The 17,726-nt window shown below is 49.0% G+C and overlaps 3 protein-coding genes across 3 annotated transcripts; 2 read left to right on the top strand and 1 right to left on the bottom strand.

Moving 5' to 3' along the window:
• Positions 1–22: 22 nt before the first annotated feature.
• On the top strand, positions 23–1,264 carry VFPPC_04738 (C2H2 finger domain-containing protein; the record flags this gene model as incomplete). Its single annotated transcript, XM_018284042.1, has 2 exons — positions 23–1,015; positions 1,142–1,264. 2 exons carry the CDS (start codon positions 23–25, stop codon positions 1,262–1,264), a joined length of 1,116 nt encoding a protein of 371 aa, XP_018145359.1.
• A 10,763-nt stretch (positions 1,265–12,027) lies between these two features.
• Positions 12,028–12,658, top strand: VFPPC_15832 (Ctr copper transporter; the record flags this gene model as incomplete). The annotated part of the gene is made up of 2 exons (XM_018293585.1): positions 12,028–12,497; positions 12,550–12,658. 2 exons carry the CDS (start codon positions 12,028–12,030, stop codon positions 12,656–12,658), a joined length of 579 nt encoding a protein of 192 aa, XP_018145357.1.
• Positions 12,659–15,044: 2,386 nt separating this feature from the next.
• VFPPC_04735 (MADS box protein) lies at positions 15,045–16,155 on the bottom strand (the record flags this gene model as incomplete). Its single annotated transcript, XM_018284040.1, has 3 exons — positions 15,045–15,332; positions 15,571–15,705; positions 15,904–16,155. 3 exons carry the CDS (start codon positions 16,153–16,155, stop codon positions 15,045–15,047), a joined length of 675 nt encoding a protein of 224 aa, XP_018145356.1.
• Positions 16,156–17,726: the final 1,571 nt, after the last annotated feature.

Genomic DNA, 17,726 nt, shown 5'->3' with positions numbered 1-17,726 from the left:
ACCACCAAATGAAGTTCCCAGTATGGCTCTATTCACTCACCGTCCCTCGTCCCCATTTGGTCTTTATCCGTCCAGCCCTCTGACCTCCTCTCCAGGAGCTAGCGATGGTCTCAGCCCAGGCATGTCTAGCGTAAATACTGCCAGCTCTCAAGGCTCTCAAGCCCACGGCAACATGCAATATACGTACAGCGCCAATGTCCACGGTACATGGCCTACGCCGGGCAACTCGAACTACAACGTCGGCGGCACCTCTCCAGATCAATCATACGGCCACCGGTCATCAATCTACGGCCAGCCGTCTGGGATGAGTTTTGGAAATCCACGAAGCTCGCAGTCTCCCGCCACAGGTGGTGAAGGCCTTCCTCCACCACCCTTCAACAACGTTCATCAGCCATTTCAAACGTCCATCTCTGGAGGGGGAGGAAACGGTGGTCAGGACAGCCATCACATGTCCGGTCAGCCACCTCAAGGCGCCATGATGAATTCTACTCAGCCTCATACACCAGGCAGCGCTCCTGCGCCCGTGGATCCTTATGCTCACTCTAGAGCACCCAGCAATCAGAGTTATTATCCTGCCTCGTCCACACCCCAGCAAGCGAGTTTCTCGTCATACGCAGGACAGCAGCAACAGTCGCCGACGGGTGCTAGCCCTGGCTCGCGGGGCATAGGACACTCGGCCATGGCACCGCCTCCCGGATCTTATCGACCGTATGGTTCATATCAACCGCTCGCCACGATGAACGGTCCGGTCATGTCTAACATTCATCAACCCGGGTCGCAACTGTCCATGATCCCAGCGATGGGTGTGCCACCTGGCTACGGCGCTCACCAGATGATGTACGGGCATCATCCTCAACCCCAACCACAGTCGGAGCGCCCATTCAAATGTGACCAATGCACACAGTCCTTCAGCCGAAACCATGATTTGAAGCGACACAAGCGGATTCACCTGGCTGTCAAGCCTTTCCCCTGTTCCTTCTGCAGCAAGAGCTTCTCTCGCAAGGATGCGCTCAAGGTTAGTAGTTGTCCCGGTGGTTTTTTATTGGCCTGTTACCCCCTTGACCTGAAGAGGGGGAGAGACTGAGCTGTGTTACCTAACAACGGTCATGCGACCCATACTGACTTGAGTTTTCACTCACAGAGACATCGACTCGTCAAGGGTTGCGAGAACAAGAGTAACGAGGCCGCTGCTGCCGATGACAGCACCCAAGATCGTGCTGGAGAAGGCGACGATGACCGGTCATCGATGGGCAAGGAGGCTTAAATTTAACTTTCCAATTGGCTAATTCCGCATGGTTCGATGGATTCTCGGAGTAGGGTGTTAACGGGATTTGTCTTGAAAGCACGGCGAACGGGAGGGTTTAAAGACGGCAAACAAAGGACGCAGGAGCAGCAGAAGTATCATGGAAAACAGGGGTTACTGGCGTCTTGGGCACTTTTGTTTTGAAATCCCAGGGACAGGCAGCACTGGGGTGTAATGTCTATATGGGTGGGCGGTGCGACAGCAAGCAGAGCAGCCTGTGCAAGGGCCGATCCGTGCGTGCCTACGGACATGCATCGGCGGGGGTTTACGATCCGAGATTGGGGGATGAAGGAACGATTTTACGTGCCGGAAGAAGCAATGTTCTCTCGCTGTCTCGCTCTCGTTTTGTTGTTTTGGTATTTGCTACTGGAATGATGGAATGAGGAGGGATTTTGCCGCAATATTGAGAGTCGGTTTGGGAAGAACACATTTGTCCGTACGGGTCTGAGAGAATCTTTGGCTCTTTGCAAAAAAAGAAACGGCAAAAAAGACGTGGCGGCAACGCGAGGTCGCGGTGTTTTTCGAAAAGAAAAGAAAAAACGGAGAGAGGGGGAGAGAACCGGGTATACGATCTCCATCAAAGGCTGTGCCACGGAAAGGCAATCTTTGTCTACGGTTCGACACAGTTGCTTGGAATCCACTGGATCTCTGTGTATTTATGTATGGTGTGTGCGTGTGTGCTCACACGGATACTTTTTTCTGTACATTGTTTTCTGGGTCCGGGGTCTGGCCGTTTTCGGATACTGGCATGAGTATATTTTCTTTTTGCCCAAATTTTTTTTTTATTTTTCCAATTTGGTAGTAGTATTACAGTAGTATTAGGGAACTGAATGAAAACTCGGACCGCAAAGGGACGAGCTATGTTTTTCAGATGATTGTTATTGATGTCTGGTCGGCTCGGTCAGTGCTGCATTTGATTTGTGTCGTGAATGTCTCTCATTTTCTGTGCCGCAGTCTGTGACTGGGCGTCTGCAGTTTTTAAACAACAAGGGCCTGCCTTGAACTGGAACCAAATATGTCCATGTCTGTCTTTGTATTTTGTCCTTTGTCGGACGAGAGCGCCCCTCTGAAGCAAGGTGCATGGACCCTTGTTGTGTTGACGTCGTTGGTAGGGGGAGTAATTCAAGATGGCATCGACAGTCGTACAGACATTTCCGCTTTTTATTTCGCATAATTTTTTTTTCTTTTTTTTTTTTGGCGTCTCCTTTACTCATTTTATTTTAATTCACCAACTCAATTACATAACTACTCTGCTCTACATGTGAAATGCGTGCCCATTGACCTAGGCATGTATGAACCACGTCTTCCACTTTGTCTTGATGAGGGGCCAGGCATTGTTTTCTCCGGTTTGGTCCAGCTCGTTCCGTTTTTTTCCCTTCTCTTTTTGCCTGCAAGATGCTACTGGTACTGTACTGTCGTATTATAAGGATGCGGGTTTGTGGGCTGGACGTGCAGGGTGGTCGTGGTGCATGCATATGCGGCCAGGGCGATCTAGGATGGGAGTGAATGCGGGCAGCCTTGGCTTTTGAGTAGCAATTAGTCTTCAATGTTGGTTTTGGACTGGTTTTCAATGTTTTTGAGTTGTGTGGGTTGCTGACTGAGTTGCCTGGCCTTTGATACCGTTGAGTTTAAAGGGTATACTACTCTGTATACTCATCACTGCAGTCGAGCTTCTTGCAAGTTTCCAACTAGCACATCCCAAGGCAACTTAACTTTAAATGACATTCATCATCTTCTCCATCATTTTAACCAAAAGCCTCGTCCGGGCGCGGAAGTCGATCCGGCAACGCCCCAGTCGACATTAATCTTGTGCAGCGCAGAGAGTAGCATCGCTTGTGGACCACATCCGCATCTGGCACCTCGAGATTAGATGTACAGAGGTCAAAGGGTCAGTCAATGACTTGACTGCTCTTGTTTAAAGGGGGGCTACATGTACAGGCTACGGAAGGCGGGTGGGCCGGTGGGACGGCGTAACGGTGATGCTGCTGCTGCCTTGGGTGAGAGAATGTACGGAGTACGGAGTACGAAGCAGAGGTTATGTTAATGGTTGTGCGGGATGTTGTTGGTCTCTGGTTTCACAACAGGTTGGGTAGATGTGGCTGCTGCGGGCGGCTTGCTGCCAACTGGTGGCATGTATGTACGTTGGTTGCGGAGGGTGCTTACTTGTGATGAATCTTTTTTGGTTCTTGAACCGTGCGGTACTCTGTGTCTGTGTGCGTGTAGGTTTATTTCTTGGGCAGTGCGTATCGTGATCGTGTGGAGGGAAAGTGGAGAGACGGGTTTAACTGTTGGAGACATGGTCCATGGAACATGTTCAAGGTTGTGCACGGGCATTCTCGTTTTGAAAGGGTCTCGGAGCTTGGCGAATTGTCTATCCCTTTTGGGAGGGGGATCGGAAATTATGGATGGCTACAGAGTGCAGAGCGCATGAGTTTGTAATGTTGGTGATGTTCTCTGTCAGGATCATGGTGTTGAAAGTTGCCAACCACGCGATTCGGTATGCGAATACAGCTAGTCCTTGCCATCAAGAATAATTAAATAAATAAACAGAACTCTTAATTACCGAACTGGATTTCCACCCAACTCGGCTAGCCCTTCTGACCCGACTGAGCTGAATGTCCCATCCGTCATGCACAATCCCAGCACTTACATTCCATACCCTCGAGGTTTTTCGCCAAACCACCTCACCCTCAACCCCGTGTAACCATGGTCCAGAACCGGATATGTTATGACAAATACCATAATATCCACGCCCCGTGCTACCTATATTAACATGCTTCTTGTGCATCATGATATCCCAAAAAATGACCTCAAAGACCAGTTGCACGCAAAAATGTATGCCTATCCTGATTCAACCCCCTCCAGCCAGTTGAACCAACACAGGCGAAATGGGCCATTTCTGGGCCCGGGTTCTGGAACTCGGTGAGCAAGGATTAGACGTCCAGTTTGTCATTGTCTTGTGTGCAGCGTCAGCATCGGCGGTGTGCGTCGTCGAATCAAGGACCCCTTTTTCCTGCGTGTCCTATGTAATGATGTCGTGATTTTTTTTAAATCGGCGATGTTAATTTCAAGACTGGCCTACTTATGTACAAGACTGGAAACGAGGAATGGTGCGGTACACCGAGGAAATACCACCTCGTTACCCGTAAAGCTCATCTCGTTACATCAAACACCCCCCGTAGTCCAAATTGTCTAATATGCACGACCGCAACCACACCCTCCTTTCATCCAAATAGGCTCGTTCCGGTCCCGAAGAAGCGGCTACATGCATTTTCGGCTTCGGTTTCGGACGTATAAATAATAATACAAGTACGTTGGTTCGTCTACGCAACACGAAGGGCTCTAGCGTCAAGTCACTTCAGGGAAACCAACTCGGTTGTAGACAACTCCCACCCTCTCACACGTTGCTTATCCCACCCGACACATGACACACGGTCCCTTTTTGGGCACAAACTCTCTTTCTTCGTTTCTTTATTTTTGGATACATGCGGTGGATGTGTGCGGCCCGCTCCGGATACCTGCATGGTGCCGAAGTCGGGCAGAGATTGAGGGCTTTGGGTTGTGTGCATTTTGGAGGGTGACCTTGAGCTTTGGTTTGTGATTTTGTTTGGCTTGTACCTGGGACCAGGGGAGTTTATCACGGGATGTGTCTTGTGATGTTAGGGGTTGGTTGTTCCTCGATGGGTTGGATTGGGATGTATTCCGTCCTCTGCATCCTGCCTTGGATGTGAGTTGGGGTTCTTGGGGCGAGGGTGCGAGTGTATTGAGATTGGTTACACGACAGGCGTTTGGCAATGACATGCTGCTGACATATCCGTATTTCGGGCCACGGGCCAATTTGGATACGGTGGGTGTCTTTTGACGCAGTTGGTTGAGTTGATGAGTTGTTGCTCGTGAGGTTGGGAGCGGTGTTGGTCATTGTTCGACTAGATCGGTGGTTAATTCAGATGATTGATGATGAACTGTTTTAGGTTCTGACGGTGAATATTTACGCGCCATGTTTAAGTGTATACGATTGAATGATGAGAGCCTTTCATCGGATGATTCAGATGGTACTGTTCGCCGTGACTCAGTGTCGATTGTGCGACTTACACAAAGGATGAATGGCGCCTATGCCGACAGTGCAAGAGCTGAAAGAGCTGTTCAGACGAGTTGCAAGTGGTACTATTACAGCTGGTAAGTCCATCGTCAAGTTTCGCAAGTGTAGGGGCAAGGTTAGACACTTGCAACTCAGATTACTGATTCCCAGCGTGTCATTAACAATTAAGAAAGAGACGATGCAGTAACAGTTGATGTCTTTTACAATCATCGTCATACATCTGACACCAAGTTGACGGTGAGTATGTACTGCAACTTGTCATGTTCAACTCAACTCAACGCCATTCACAACTAATCGGGTCCCAAACAGAAATCTGCCGCAACTTGGAAAATTCTGCAAGAAAATCTTCAGCACAAACTATTTATAGATACATTATTCTACATCCAAGCCGAATGCCAACCAGCTGTGAAGACTACGAGTTGCTGTTCAGCACGCATCTGCCAACTCTGCCAACCAAAGTGACAAACAATAGCTTTGTTCAAAACTGGCCACTCACCCTCACAGACTGCCATCATTGACAGCCGCATTCACTTTCTTGTCAGATGTACATCACAGACGAAATGCATATCATCACCATTTCCGTGGCAGGTGCCAATCGTGAACCTTCACTCCGGCAGCAACGATTCACAAACATCCCATGGCAACACAACCATTCACTATGAAGTGAGAATCACGTCCAGATTCCTCATATATATTTTCTTTCTGCCCAATGAGACCATGGAACCTCGACATGTCATCCAATCTTCCGCCATAATTTGTCTGAACACAATCAACACCAATTCTGTCCACATACCCCGACAACTCAAGAACACTCGAGTAAACACAAACAGCAACAACACAATGTGTTACAACATCATCTACTTCAAAGAGTGCAACACGTGCCTCAAAAACCTGAGCGAATGGACAGACGAGGACGACACATGCGAGGAACTCATCGCGGCAGGAGTTAAACGCGGAGAGTGCAGGTCAGGCATACGAACAATCCGCGTCAAGTGGATAATGGAGGGGGACTTGTACTGCAGTAAATGCGAGGAACGCCGCAACAAGAAACTTATGGGGAAGGGTTAGGCGAGTTCAGAGTGCGGTTGTGTCGTGGATTGAAGGATGTGTTGGGCTGTTTCACCTTGGGTTTACAAAGAGAGTTTCTGACATTGGGGTCAGGTTGCAGATGAATATATTGACGCCAACGGTTGTTCACTCTGTCGTCAAAGGGCTGTTGCGCAATGCTCTCTTGCAACAGGGCAGGTCCGATTTTTGACGACGTTTTGAACTCAACCTTTGTTTCTGTATTGCTCATAGGCTGTTGCGTCATCTAATTCGTATGCTAGAGTTCAGGAGACAATATATAAAGCTCCCGCAACTACTTGCGCCGACTTGTCCCCTACCCTTATCAGGCTTTGACAAAATACGACGAAGTCCGTTCTAAGTTTTGGTCACAAGATCTTTGTTTCACTCTTTAAGAGGCCTCGTGTCCGACCAAAACCGCCAAATCCTTTCCCCTTGCCGCGATGTGCAAAATTTTCGTGCGACGTTTCTATTGCACAAACTGCAACATGAAGGACCGTGACAGAGGTCCTTCATACAGGACCTGCGTATATGCCAGAAGAATGTCTGGGAAAAAGAAACCTCGGGATTGCTTACCCGACGACACAGATCCGAAGAGCGCCGGGTTGCACATCATCAATATCGTGTGTAAGTCTTCCTGCGGTAAGTGCGAAGAGTCTCAGAACGCGGGAAAAAAGGCCTCCGAGACTTCAGACAGAGGCCGACCAGCAACCCCACCCAATTTGGCACATGAGAAAAAGAAATGGTCTACTTTGAAGGATGGGGATGCGCCATCCAAGGTCCCGGAGGGGTGGTCTAGAAGGGTACGTTCTCCTGCTGTGAATGAACCACAATTTCAAAGGGTATGTGCTAATATTTGGGGCATTTTAAGGTGGAAACGGTCAAAGGAAAGGATGGGTCGCCTGATTTTCAGAGGGAGTTTTTGACATATACAGGACCTCTAGACTTTCGTGATGACGAAGTTTATTCCCTATCGTGGGCTTGAGCTCGACCTTTGTTTCACTACAAAACATAGGCTGTTGCGTCATGCAATTTGTATGCTAGAATTGACCTGTAGGAGGCAATATATCAAGGTACCGTGATGGCTGGGGTCAATCCCTCCCCATACACATAACAAACAAATCTTGTCAAGATACCCGACAGACATCTCAAGTCAAATTGCTGTTAAGGCACCTTTTCACTCCTTTGCATGACCGATCATCCAGACGAAATCAAGAAGCCTTGTCCCCCTGGCGCAATTGCGAGAACGACATATACTTCGGAGAGTGCGAGAACTGTCAACGATCGTTCAAACGGCGAGATGGTCAGACCGCGACGTGCGACAGTGAGAAATGACGAAGGCCCCAGGAATGTGGTAAAGAGAAGAAGCCTATAAACATATGAAAAAAAAAAGCCTACCTGTCCCTCCTGCTGCCCAGAAACACCGTGACGAGACTGGCGAAGAATCAGGTGAGGACAACTCTACGGCTGACGGTAGAAGAACAGCGGTGTGTTTAGCCAAACATGCGCGAATATGAAGTCCCGGGAGACAGTAGTGCCTCCGATGGATAGACACATCTCTATGAAACGAGCGGGTATATTCTTATGTTGTATAAGCACTACAGTATCAAGGGACACGTACTAACTTTTGGGAGATCTCAAGATGAAAAAAGATCAAAGTCGATGATAAGTCGCACAGTTTTACAAGGGAGTTTTGGACATGTACGGGAAGGATACAGCATCACAAGGTCCTAATCTCTTGCATATCAGATATCGTCAACTTGACTTTTTGTCGTGCTCGGTGCTAGTCCGGACCTCCATTGGAATTACTTAAATATCAATTCAAAACCACACCCTCTGATAAACAATATATAAGTTCTCTCGAGATCCAGACAAGGCCATGTTGTCTCTCCCTCCCTCTCTCTCTACACATCCAACCAAGACCATCATCAACCTTCCAATACTGCGATCAGTAATCTCCCAACCCACCACTTATTCTTTCTGAGAAAGCGTACTCTCGTACAGCCGCAAACACCAGTTGGCGTCATGTGCTGGGAAGTCTGGTTCCACATTAGGTGTGCGCGGAGAGGATGCAACAAGCGGACGAGCAGATGGTCAGGAGGAATTGAGGACTGTCTCACACCTAAAGGCCCGGGAAATAAATGTCCTCGTGACCTGAAAACCTTAGAAATTGACTCCACGCATACTTCTCCAGAAGAATATTGTGATAGGCATAACCCGCAAAGACGTTGGTACTTGTGGAAGGAAGACCGAAGCGTAGGGATGTGGAAGTCGTGGGGTTGGACGGTACGATGGGGGAATATGGAGGATGAGGACGGCTGAACAAGGCGGTGGGATTTTAATTTGGGGACTGCCGTTGAATACGTTGTCTTTGTTAGTACTGAGTCTCACTTCAAAGGAAGCTTGTTAGTTGAACGTTAGAATAGCCAATGAACAGGGTTTAATCTGAGTACGCGCAAGATTCTTGAACTTGACCATATTTTTCATTTGATGTTTGTCTGTAAGTCCAACTCGCGTTGAATACAGTTGAATAGAGACCAAAGGCTTTGATATACATTATATAAACTCTCCTAGAGTCGGTTAAGAGTGTTATCTCTTTTTTCCTGTCGACACCTCCTTCTGCCAACCATCGTCAACCTTCCAAGGCTACCAGCAACTCGGTACAAGACCGACGATCCTATCCTCTTTTGAAACAATATACATGCCGCTCAAATATAGCCGCAGCACATACATGAAGGCATCATGTGCTGGACAGACCTTTACATGGTCGGGTGTGGGCATCCTAGATGCCCTAAACCGTCGAAAGAATTTCTACAACGAGAAACAAAATTCTGCGGATTTTCTTTAGACATGACGGGTCGATGTGCCCTAGGAGAGAGGGTGCGCAAGATACAGGATTTGACACGTCCTGTAGAGTTGTACTGCCCAGAACACGGAGGGGAAGATGTACCGTGTACGATTACCGGATCATGGGCTTTGGTTCGGTCATAATGGGCAAATATGGAGGACTAAAGAGCCGTATTACGGAGGAAAGTGGTGGTGGATATTGGAGAACGCTGTGGAATATGTTGTTATTATTGAAGATGCTATTGCAGAGGCTAGGTTGAAGTTGCAACATTTTGGATGTAGCCAACTTCCACTAGCCAGAAGATATGGGGTGCTGGTGGGGGACTTAAGGATAAAAACGTACAGTCATTTCCGATTTTCTCTCTTTTAGTTGTCTGTTGTGCAATTGCTATCTTGTTGGTGGTTTAAGCCATATCTGAAATTGGTTGTTAGAAAGCGATTGGCGACAACTGTGTCTGCTCAGTTCATGCGAGCGCTATTGGCAATTATATACACGCATCTAATATTTTGTCGATATTAGCATTATATATTCCATAATTTGGAAAGAGTTGTGTTATTTTCGGTACTTTGCACTCTTGAAAACGACTATTCAGACATAGGGCCTGACTGAGATGACTTGTACTCGCTCAAGCAAACACTAACTTGTCACGACATACAATCATCTGCCACGCCAAAGGCAATGACCCTTCTGTTTTCCACTGTATCCTGCCGTCATGGATTGAAGAGGCTGATGTAAGCACGGAACCTGATTAGGACAGACAGATGGATGTTCTAATCCGCAAATACGAAGCAGACGTACCATCTACGCAGCTTCCATCCACTGATAAATCGGATTCTGATAGATTCGATGTTACAGCGATTTGCTTTTGCTCTCCATAGGACTAAATAAGGGTACGTATGCGCTTGACAAGGTTTCACAAGGGTGAAGTACATCTCGATGTGTGGTTTGGTACGTGGCTGTCTTGGCATGATTCAGCAACAACATACGATACACCGCTATGACTCCAGCATATACCACAGATCGGCTGCTCAGGATCCGATTAAGTCATTTCATGCCTACATTTTTAACTTGCTTTGACCCATGGATGGTGGCACGATAATTGCGTCGGCAGAGGCGACCTTGCCGCCCTGTGGCGCGGGACTAGTTGATAGTTTAATTGTATGCTTCTTACCTGGAGATGATGCCTGCACATCCTGCCTGGGCTAGTTTCGTCTCGCAAATCCGGGGCGTAAGCGAATGTTCTACAGGTTGTGGCCCTTGGTCCAGCGTGAAATGCGAGTTGTTCCCTGCCATCTGCAACCGAATGCGACGGGAACTAAACGGCAGGCAGCTATTCACGCTTTCCAATATTGTGACGTTACGAAAAGACCAACTTTTGCACTAGACTCATGGAAATAAAGCAAACAAATGCCGGTGCTGTCGTAATCTTCTCATGAGAATGTTTGTTAGATGAGACTTGACCAGTTTCAGGTTTAAAGTTGATCAAAGCCAAGATTGACCTGGCCTTACGGCGTTTCAGCCATACGGTAACGAGTCCCAGATCAAAGCCACATCTCGCATCTGAGCTGGCGATACGTCTTGGTCTTGGTTAATATCCCAGCTTGGTTGGGTAAGGTTACAATAGATGTGTGATGGTGGTGTATGATGTGCACATCAGTTGAAGCCTATCACGTATGGAGGATGCAGTACTATAGACTACGTAGGCGATAAACTGAATCTATCGATGCATAAAAGTGTAATTTTAGATGCAACGAGGCGTTCGTGACATGGTATATCTTTCTGACAAGATATGCCGTTTGGTGACTGTGTTGAGTGACTGACTATGTCGGCTTCAGGTTGGTTGGTGATGAATCGTGCTAGGTTGATCGAGTCAAGACTTGGGCTGTGTATTGCCAGCAATGTCTTGATCAGTTCTCAATCAGAGATGACAATGACTTGTAGAGAAAATGGAAAGGGGGTTAAACTGTTTGGGCGTTGGGTCACTAGAATTGTTTGCTTGACATCCAAATCCCACCAAGCCAACATTGAACATTGAAGTCTGTGTAAGCAGAGTCTGGTACCAACCAGAAGTACCGGTACTTTCCTCCCCACGCTGCTCGCCTCTGCCCCTCCTTCGCCAGACCCATTCCTTCCAAATTCAGCGACAAGCTCCCAATAACACTAACAATTCACCCACCATTCACAGTTGCCCTCTGTTAACAGATTCTCCCACACCAGACCCATGAATAGTGGCGCCTGTAACAACTTGCTCAACACTGACAAGCCAAAGCACGATGATTCAAAAATCTCCTTTCCCGACAAAACCCCCCAGAATTTACACTCTCTCCCTCCTCCAAAAATTCTCATACCTCTTGAGCCAGCTACCATACGCGACTCGCCCTGTTTGGGACATCAAGTGGCTTGCGGCCAAACAAAAATCATCCCCATCCCTACCCTTAACACGGTTTCGTGTCTCGGAGCCGTCTCACTGACGGTGTCGAGAACGTGCTCAATCCAACTCGAGGGAGGGCATATGGCCACTCCTTCCTCCAGCATCGACGCGACTATCTCTTTTTTCGGCGCATACCTCTGATCACTCTCTTTTTTTTTATTTAAGCAGCTTGACCCAGCTCGACGGTAGCACAAGCATTCCGTTGACACTTTGCAACATCCCACCTCCGCCCAAAAGCCATTTCATCCATACACAAAACTACGAATTATCAAAGCCTCAAAATGTCTGTTTTCCCTCGGCACGGCGGCATGGACATGGACATGGGCTCCGGCTCCGACTCCGGCTCGGGATTAATGATGATGGCCATGGTCTTCCAAACAAACACCGCAACTCCTCTGTACGCAAACTCGTGGACGCCCCGAAACGCAGGCGCCTACGCCGGAACCTGCATCTTTCTCGTTGTGCTTGCCATCATCGGCCGCCTCCTGCTTGCTGCGAGAAGCATCCAGGAAGCGAGATGGCTCGCCAAGGACATGAAGCGTCGCTACGTGGCTGCCCAGGGCAAAGCCTCGCTATCGGATAGAATCTCAAGCGATTCCCTCGCCAAGCCAATGACTTTGACGGCAAACGGTGTCGAGGAGAGCGTCATCGTGGTAGCGCAGGCTGGGGCTGTCAAGAGACCGTGGCGATTTAGCGTCGATCCTCTGCGAGCTGCGCTGGACACCGTCATAGTTGGAGTTGGATATCTTCTGTACGTTTTCCACGGATTCAGATTATGGATGATGAAGCTAATATTGTCATAGTATGCTGGCAGTCATGACCATGAACGTCGGCTACTTCATGTCTGTGCTTGCGGGCGTTTTTATCGGCAGTCTTGCTGTCGGTCGTCATAGTGGCGCAGGAGAGCATTGATTTAAGATGAAGGACTGGGCCATAGGTGCATCTGGCTAGTTATTCATGATACATCAGCAGGCAACTGAACGGCGATATTACATGGCGAACGGCGCAAGGGAAAGCATTGTTATGCAGGCGGTCATGACCTGTTTTTAGAAGGCTACCTACCTGGTTGTAGGTAGTAAAACCTCGAATTGTTCAAATCTACCTATTTTACCCATCATGCCGACAATTTCCATTGATCCGGAAACAGCTTGATTAAGCTGATGGTGGTTTGTGGTGTCGTGAATTGAAAGTACCCATTGTACAGGTACTTGCGAGTGGGCAAGTGCAGAAACCTTCTCAAATGTGCTCAAACTCCAGACTAGCCCGATGCAGCGAGAAGCCACCCAAGTCCAACTGACTAAGCAGGCTGCATTTCCAAAGAGTTGCGAATCAACTTCAATAGGAATTGCAATTACATGAAATAACAGTGTTTCAGGAAACTCTCCTCGGTTGCAGCTGTCTATAAAGGTGGTTGACTATTAGTAACGTGTTGTTATGAGCTGTGCCACCCCATGCCGCCTATCACGAGTTGCTCTCAGCTTCTTGTGAGACTTGATAAACTCTTCTCGTTCAATAACAACATTAGATGACTTTCTTCCCTGTTCATAACCAATGGTAGTTTCTGAATAAAATCCCAGCCAACCAACCAACACAACCCAAAGTCACAACTCAAACTCATCTCCCATATCCAATCCCTATCCCCAACCAACACATGCCTTCAACCACAATCACCACCCCAGGAAACTCAGCACCCAAACAACCTCATCCCAAAAACGACATCACCAGCCGCATCCAACACCCCAATCACAACACATCCGCCTCCCCAAAAAGGCAACCCCCAGCATGGACCCCAAACCCGCACAATCACGCCACGAGTATTGAAAAAGAAAAAGAAAAAAACAAACCAGTTACCCCATGACGTACCCTCACCTGCATTGTGTCACCAAGATGTAGATACTCGGGTCCAAGTCCGGCAAGGCGGTTACTCCATCCAGCATAGCGGCAACATGACCTGCCAAGGACCATTTCCGAACAAAGAACTGCGTTTTACTCAATTAGTATCGCATCTGCAGCCCCCAGAATCCAGATCGAGGGTGGTTCAGCCTTGCACAAATTCTTTAAATATGTTGGACCCCCCTTTCCCCCTTTTTCCCTTTCCATTCCCGTTCCCGCGGTTTGTGTGCCGATCTTGTCATGCCGCGTCCTATGCCGTATACGGATGTGGTTTCAACACCCAGGCTTCCCAAGGTTTCCTAAGGTTTCAAATGTATGCATGGCGACTCTTTCTAGACGCACTAACCACTTTTGACGAGGCAGATGCAATGCCATGCACAAAAAGGGACGTTGAAAATAACAATTCAGACGCGCCTACTAAAGTCTTGCTCTATAGTAGACTCGCTACATAAGGACTAAAGTATCATACATTTTGGTCGACTCCGGACCCTCTCCGTAAAAGCAGCCTTTGCCACCACCGCGTCAAAACACCAATTACCATACCATAAGAACAAAACAAGGAGAGAGTGAGAGGGCAAAAAGAAAGAGGAGAAAGGCCGGTAAGCGAGTGGACTAGCTAGCCAGACTTATTAGACCATTCAAAAGAAGGAATGACTGCCACGAGTGATGCATGTTCCCTCGCGCTAGAAACGTAACGTCCAGTAGTTTAGCTTGTCCAACTTGTCGAAACATGGGCTAGCATCGCTTTCTTATTCTCAGCCGTCAAATTCATATCCTCATGCATCGATCTGCACAAAACAAGAATCGGTCCATCCATGAGATAAGTCCCTTCTCCGCCCCTGCAGTTGTTAGTTCTGTCTGCACCAGCAACATCAGCCATCCATCTTGTCGAAAACTCTCCGCCAGTAGCCCCAGCCCATCCATGAAGCACCCAACGAAACAACTCGACCCAATTCAAAAAGAGAGCAGTGCCTCGACTGACGCGTAAATGACAAAGATTGGGAATCAATCATAGTTTTAACTGCATCGTTCAGCCAGGCACTGCCATACGGTCATCGCGGCGAACGGTGTCGCAAACGGCAGCCCAAACAACGAAACCTTGCGATGTGAAAAATTCTCTTATTTTTGTCATGACACAAAGGATTGGCCCAGGTAACTTTAAACCGAGATAAGGAAGAAAGAAAAAAGGGAGAAACAGATCAAAAAGAGAAGCATTGTGAACAACCGCATACCAACACATCATCAACGCCAAATCACCAGAGCCCCCACAAATAGTATAGCAACGTCCAGAAGATATGGCCGAGGTTTATCGCTGGCGCAATGTGTACCACATCAGCGGGTTTTCCCAAGTTATGTCCGGCCAGCAACAACCTCTCGTTATTTTTACTCCTCAATGTTGTCCCAATCATGATTGATGGTGGTTGCTAGGCGGCATGCCACCTTGCGGAGGCATTCCCGACCCATACCCTTGGTTGCGTTGTTGCACGTAGTTTTGGTACGCGAGAGCTTGTTGGGGATCCATGGGCATATTGGGCATGTAGTTTCCGGGCATGTGCGGGTTCTGCGGCATGCCTGGTCTGCCTCCTTGAGGAGGCATATGCTGTGCGGCAGACTCCTCGGGCGAATCAACTTGGTCGCCACCGTCGACGCCATTCTCGTTGCCAGGAGTAGGTTCCGGAGCATTGAGACAAGCCTATTACAAAACGTTTTATGTTAGCCCAATTCGTTCGAAGTTGTAGGATAGAGCAGAGGCTTGCAATAGTGAAGGGGAAAGGATTCGAGTCAAGCCATCGCAACCGAACTTGGTCGCCAAGGAACAAGTGGCAAGGCTATGTCGGGGCTTGGTACGTGAAGAGTCTAGAGAAAAGTGCACGGCGAACACAGTGCATCTGCAATATGCTTGGAGAAGGCGACCGATGGCATGCGCATACCTGAATTAAGTTTTTGCCTTCGGCTTTGGTGACCAGTGGTTGTAACTTCGGCGTCGTGAAGGTGTAGACGAGGCCCGTTTCGGACACGACGAGAAGCAAGACTTGGGTGCCCGTCAAAACAGAGAGTTCGTAGGCCTGCAAGCAACGGATCAGTAAAGAACGCGAACAAAGACATCATTCACCAGAGTGGCAGTTGGGCATCTCGTCTTCATGATGCGACGAAAGCAACAAAACGAGGTGCAGATGAGACGGCAAACGCGCCAAACCTGCCAAGGCCGTGGTTTCTTCAGATGGGAAGAGGGGGTGATTCTGGGCTACTAGGCAAAGACGAACCTTCTTCATGATACCAGCCTTACGCTTCGAAAAGGTAATGTGCCGACGAGATTTGTCGCTAATGAACTTGATCTCAATCTTGCGACGCTCGCGGCCGCCCTTTTCGTCATCATCGTCGTCGTCGTCGCCCGCAGAAGGACGCTGGCGCTTGATGCCACGGCTCTCAGTAGGAGCACTACCATTGCCAACCGACTGCGACTCGTCGAGCTCGGTAGGCGAGGTTTGGTCGTGCTGATCGGTGATGTCGGCCATATTCGCGGTTCGTGTTTTTTTTTTTTCTTCTTTTTGTTGCTTCTTTGGATCAAGGTCAAGGGTCCAACAAAGTAGCTGTCGCTGTTTGGACGCTGTTGTTACTTTTTGGGATGATTAGGGAAAGAGAAAGCCGGTGGCGGGACGAGAAAAGGCAGCAGGGCAACGAGACCGTGACAAAGTCAATCGGTTCGGTCGCGCTCAGCAGGACGTAGATGGAACGCGAGAAGGTGAAAGCTGAAGCAGCTTTGCAACAACAGAAGCTGTCCAAAGTGACAGTGAAGCTCTTGTACAAGTTGACGTCTTGAAAGTTGACTGAAAAGGGAACAAAGTGGTGGAGATACTGTTTTGAGCGTGGTGCCGATGGATCTAGACTGGATCTGGCGGTGCGAGCGGAGGAGGGAGGGAGGTGCCCGTGGTCGAGCGCGGTGCCCTTGGATGCCCTTGTGCCTCGAGCCCTTGTTGGAGCGTGAGTCTGTCTGTCTGGCTGGGTCTGTCTGGCTGGGTCTGTCTGGCTGGGTCTGTCTGGCTGGGTCTGTCTGGCTGGGTCTGTCTGACTGGAGTCTGGTTGTCTGGTCTGGTTTAGCCCGGTGCTTTGTGTCGCGGCCGGCCTTTGCTAAAGACTCGACGCGGGCTTGAGCTGGGTTGCTGGGCTCAGGCTAGCTCGAGGGAGAGAGACAAACTGGAGACCAGGTTGGGGGGGATCGCGCTCTGCTGGATTGAGTCTGGCGTCTCTGTGTTGACTGAAGTGGATTGGATTGCAATGGACTGGGTGCGTGTGGCGGAAGGAAGCGAGCACAGACTTGACAGCACGGAGAAGGAACCAGGCCAGGCCAGGCCAGGCAGGAAGGATGGCCCCAGTCGACACCAGACAGAAGTTAAGTACTCCGTATTAGTTGTGTCTGGTCTGGTCTGCTTGCACATATATCTGCCTTTATGCCTGAATTTGTCTGACTGGTCAAGTGCTTGTCGCTACAGTCGCGTCAAGCTCGTCTTGAACATTACAAAGACATAAAGCAGAGCCTTGGATCTGGAGTCTGCTCGCATCAAATGGCACTTGGGGCCGTGGGGAGGCGAGCCAGGCGTAAGGCAACAAGGAAAGCACGAGGCAACAGAGGGAAGGAACGGCCTGGACTTACTGCTGAGATCATGGTGCGAACATAGGCCCAGTGTCTTTGTGTGTCTCTTCCGCTGGGCGACCGAGAATGTACCTTACGTGATAGCACAACAAACCTCATACTGTACGGTGGATTCTCAAGAAGGGGGGGAGGGATGTCATGGCTGGATGGTTGGATGGATGGATGGACAGCGGCGAGTGCTGGGTGGCTGGTCCTCCAGGGTTTTTGCCAACATTAAAACTAGACGCCAAACTCAACCACCGCACCATCAAGATAGAGAAGACAGGAAGCAGTCGACAAAAGTCGACAAGAACCGGGCACATCACTGGTTCCCCAAATTACCAGGCTGGGTGGAGAGGACGAAGCGGACTGGTCAACTGGCAAGAGTGTGGCAGGACAGGGGGAGGAACCGGCTGTGGTCCATCTGGTCCTTTTTTCTCTCTCTGGCCGGGGTCG

The sequence above is a fragment of the Pochonia chlamydosporia genome, chromosome 3, assembly GCF_001653235.2.
Source record: "Pochonia chlamydosporia 170 chromosome 3, whole genome shotgun sequence".
Taxonomy (NCBI): domain Eukaryota; kingdom Fungi; phylum Ascomycota; class Sordariomycetes; order Hypocreales; family Clavicipitaceae; genus Pochonia; species Pochonia chlamydosporia.
Note: the sequence above shows the minus strand (reverse complement) of the source record. Positions and strands in the feature narration are given on the sequence as shown.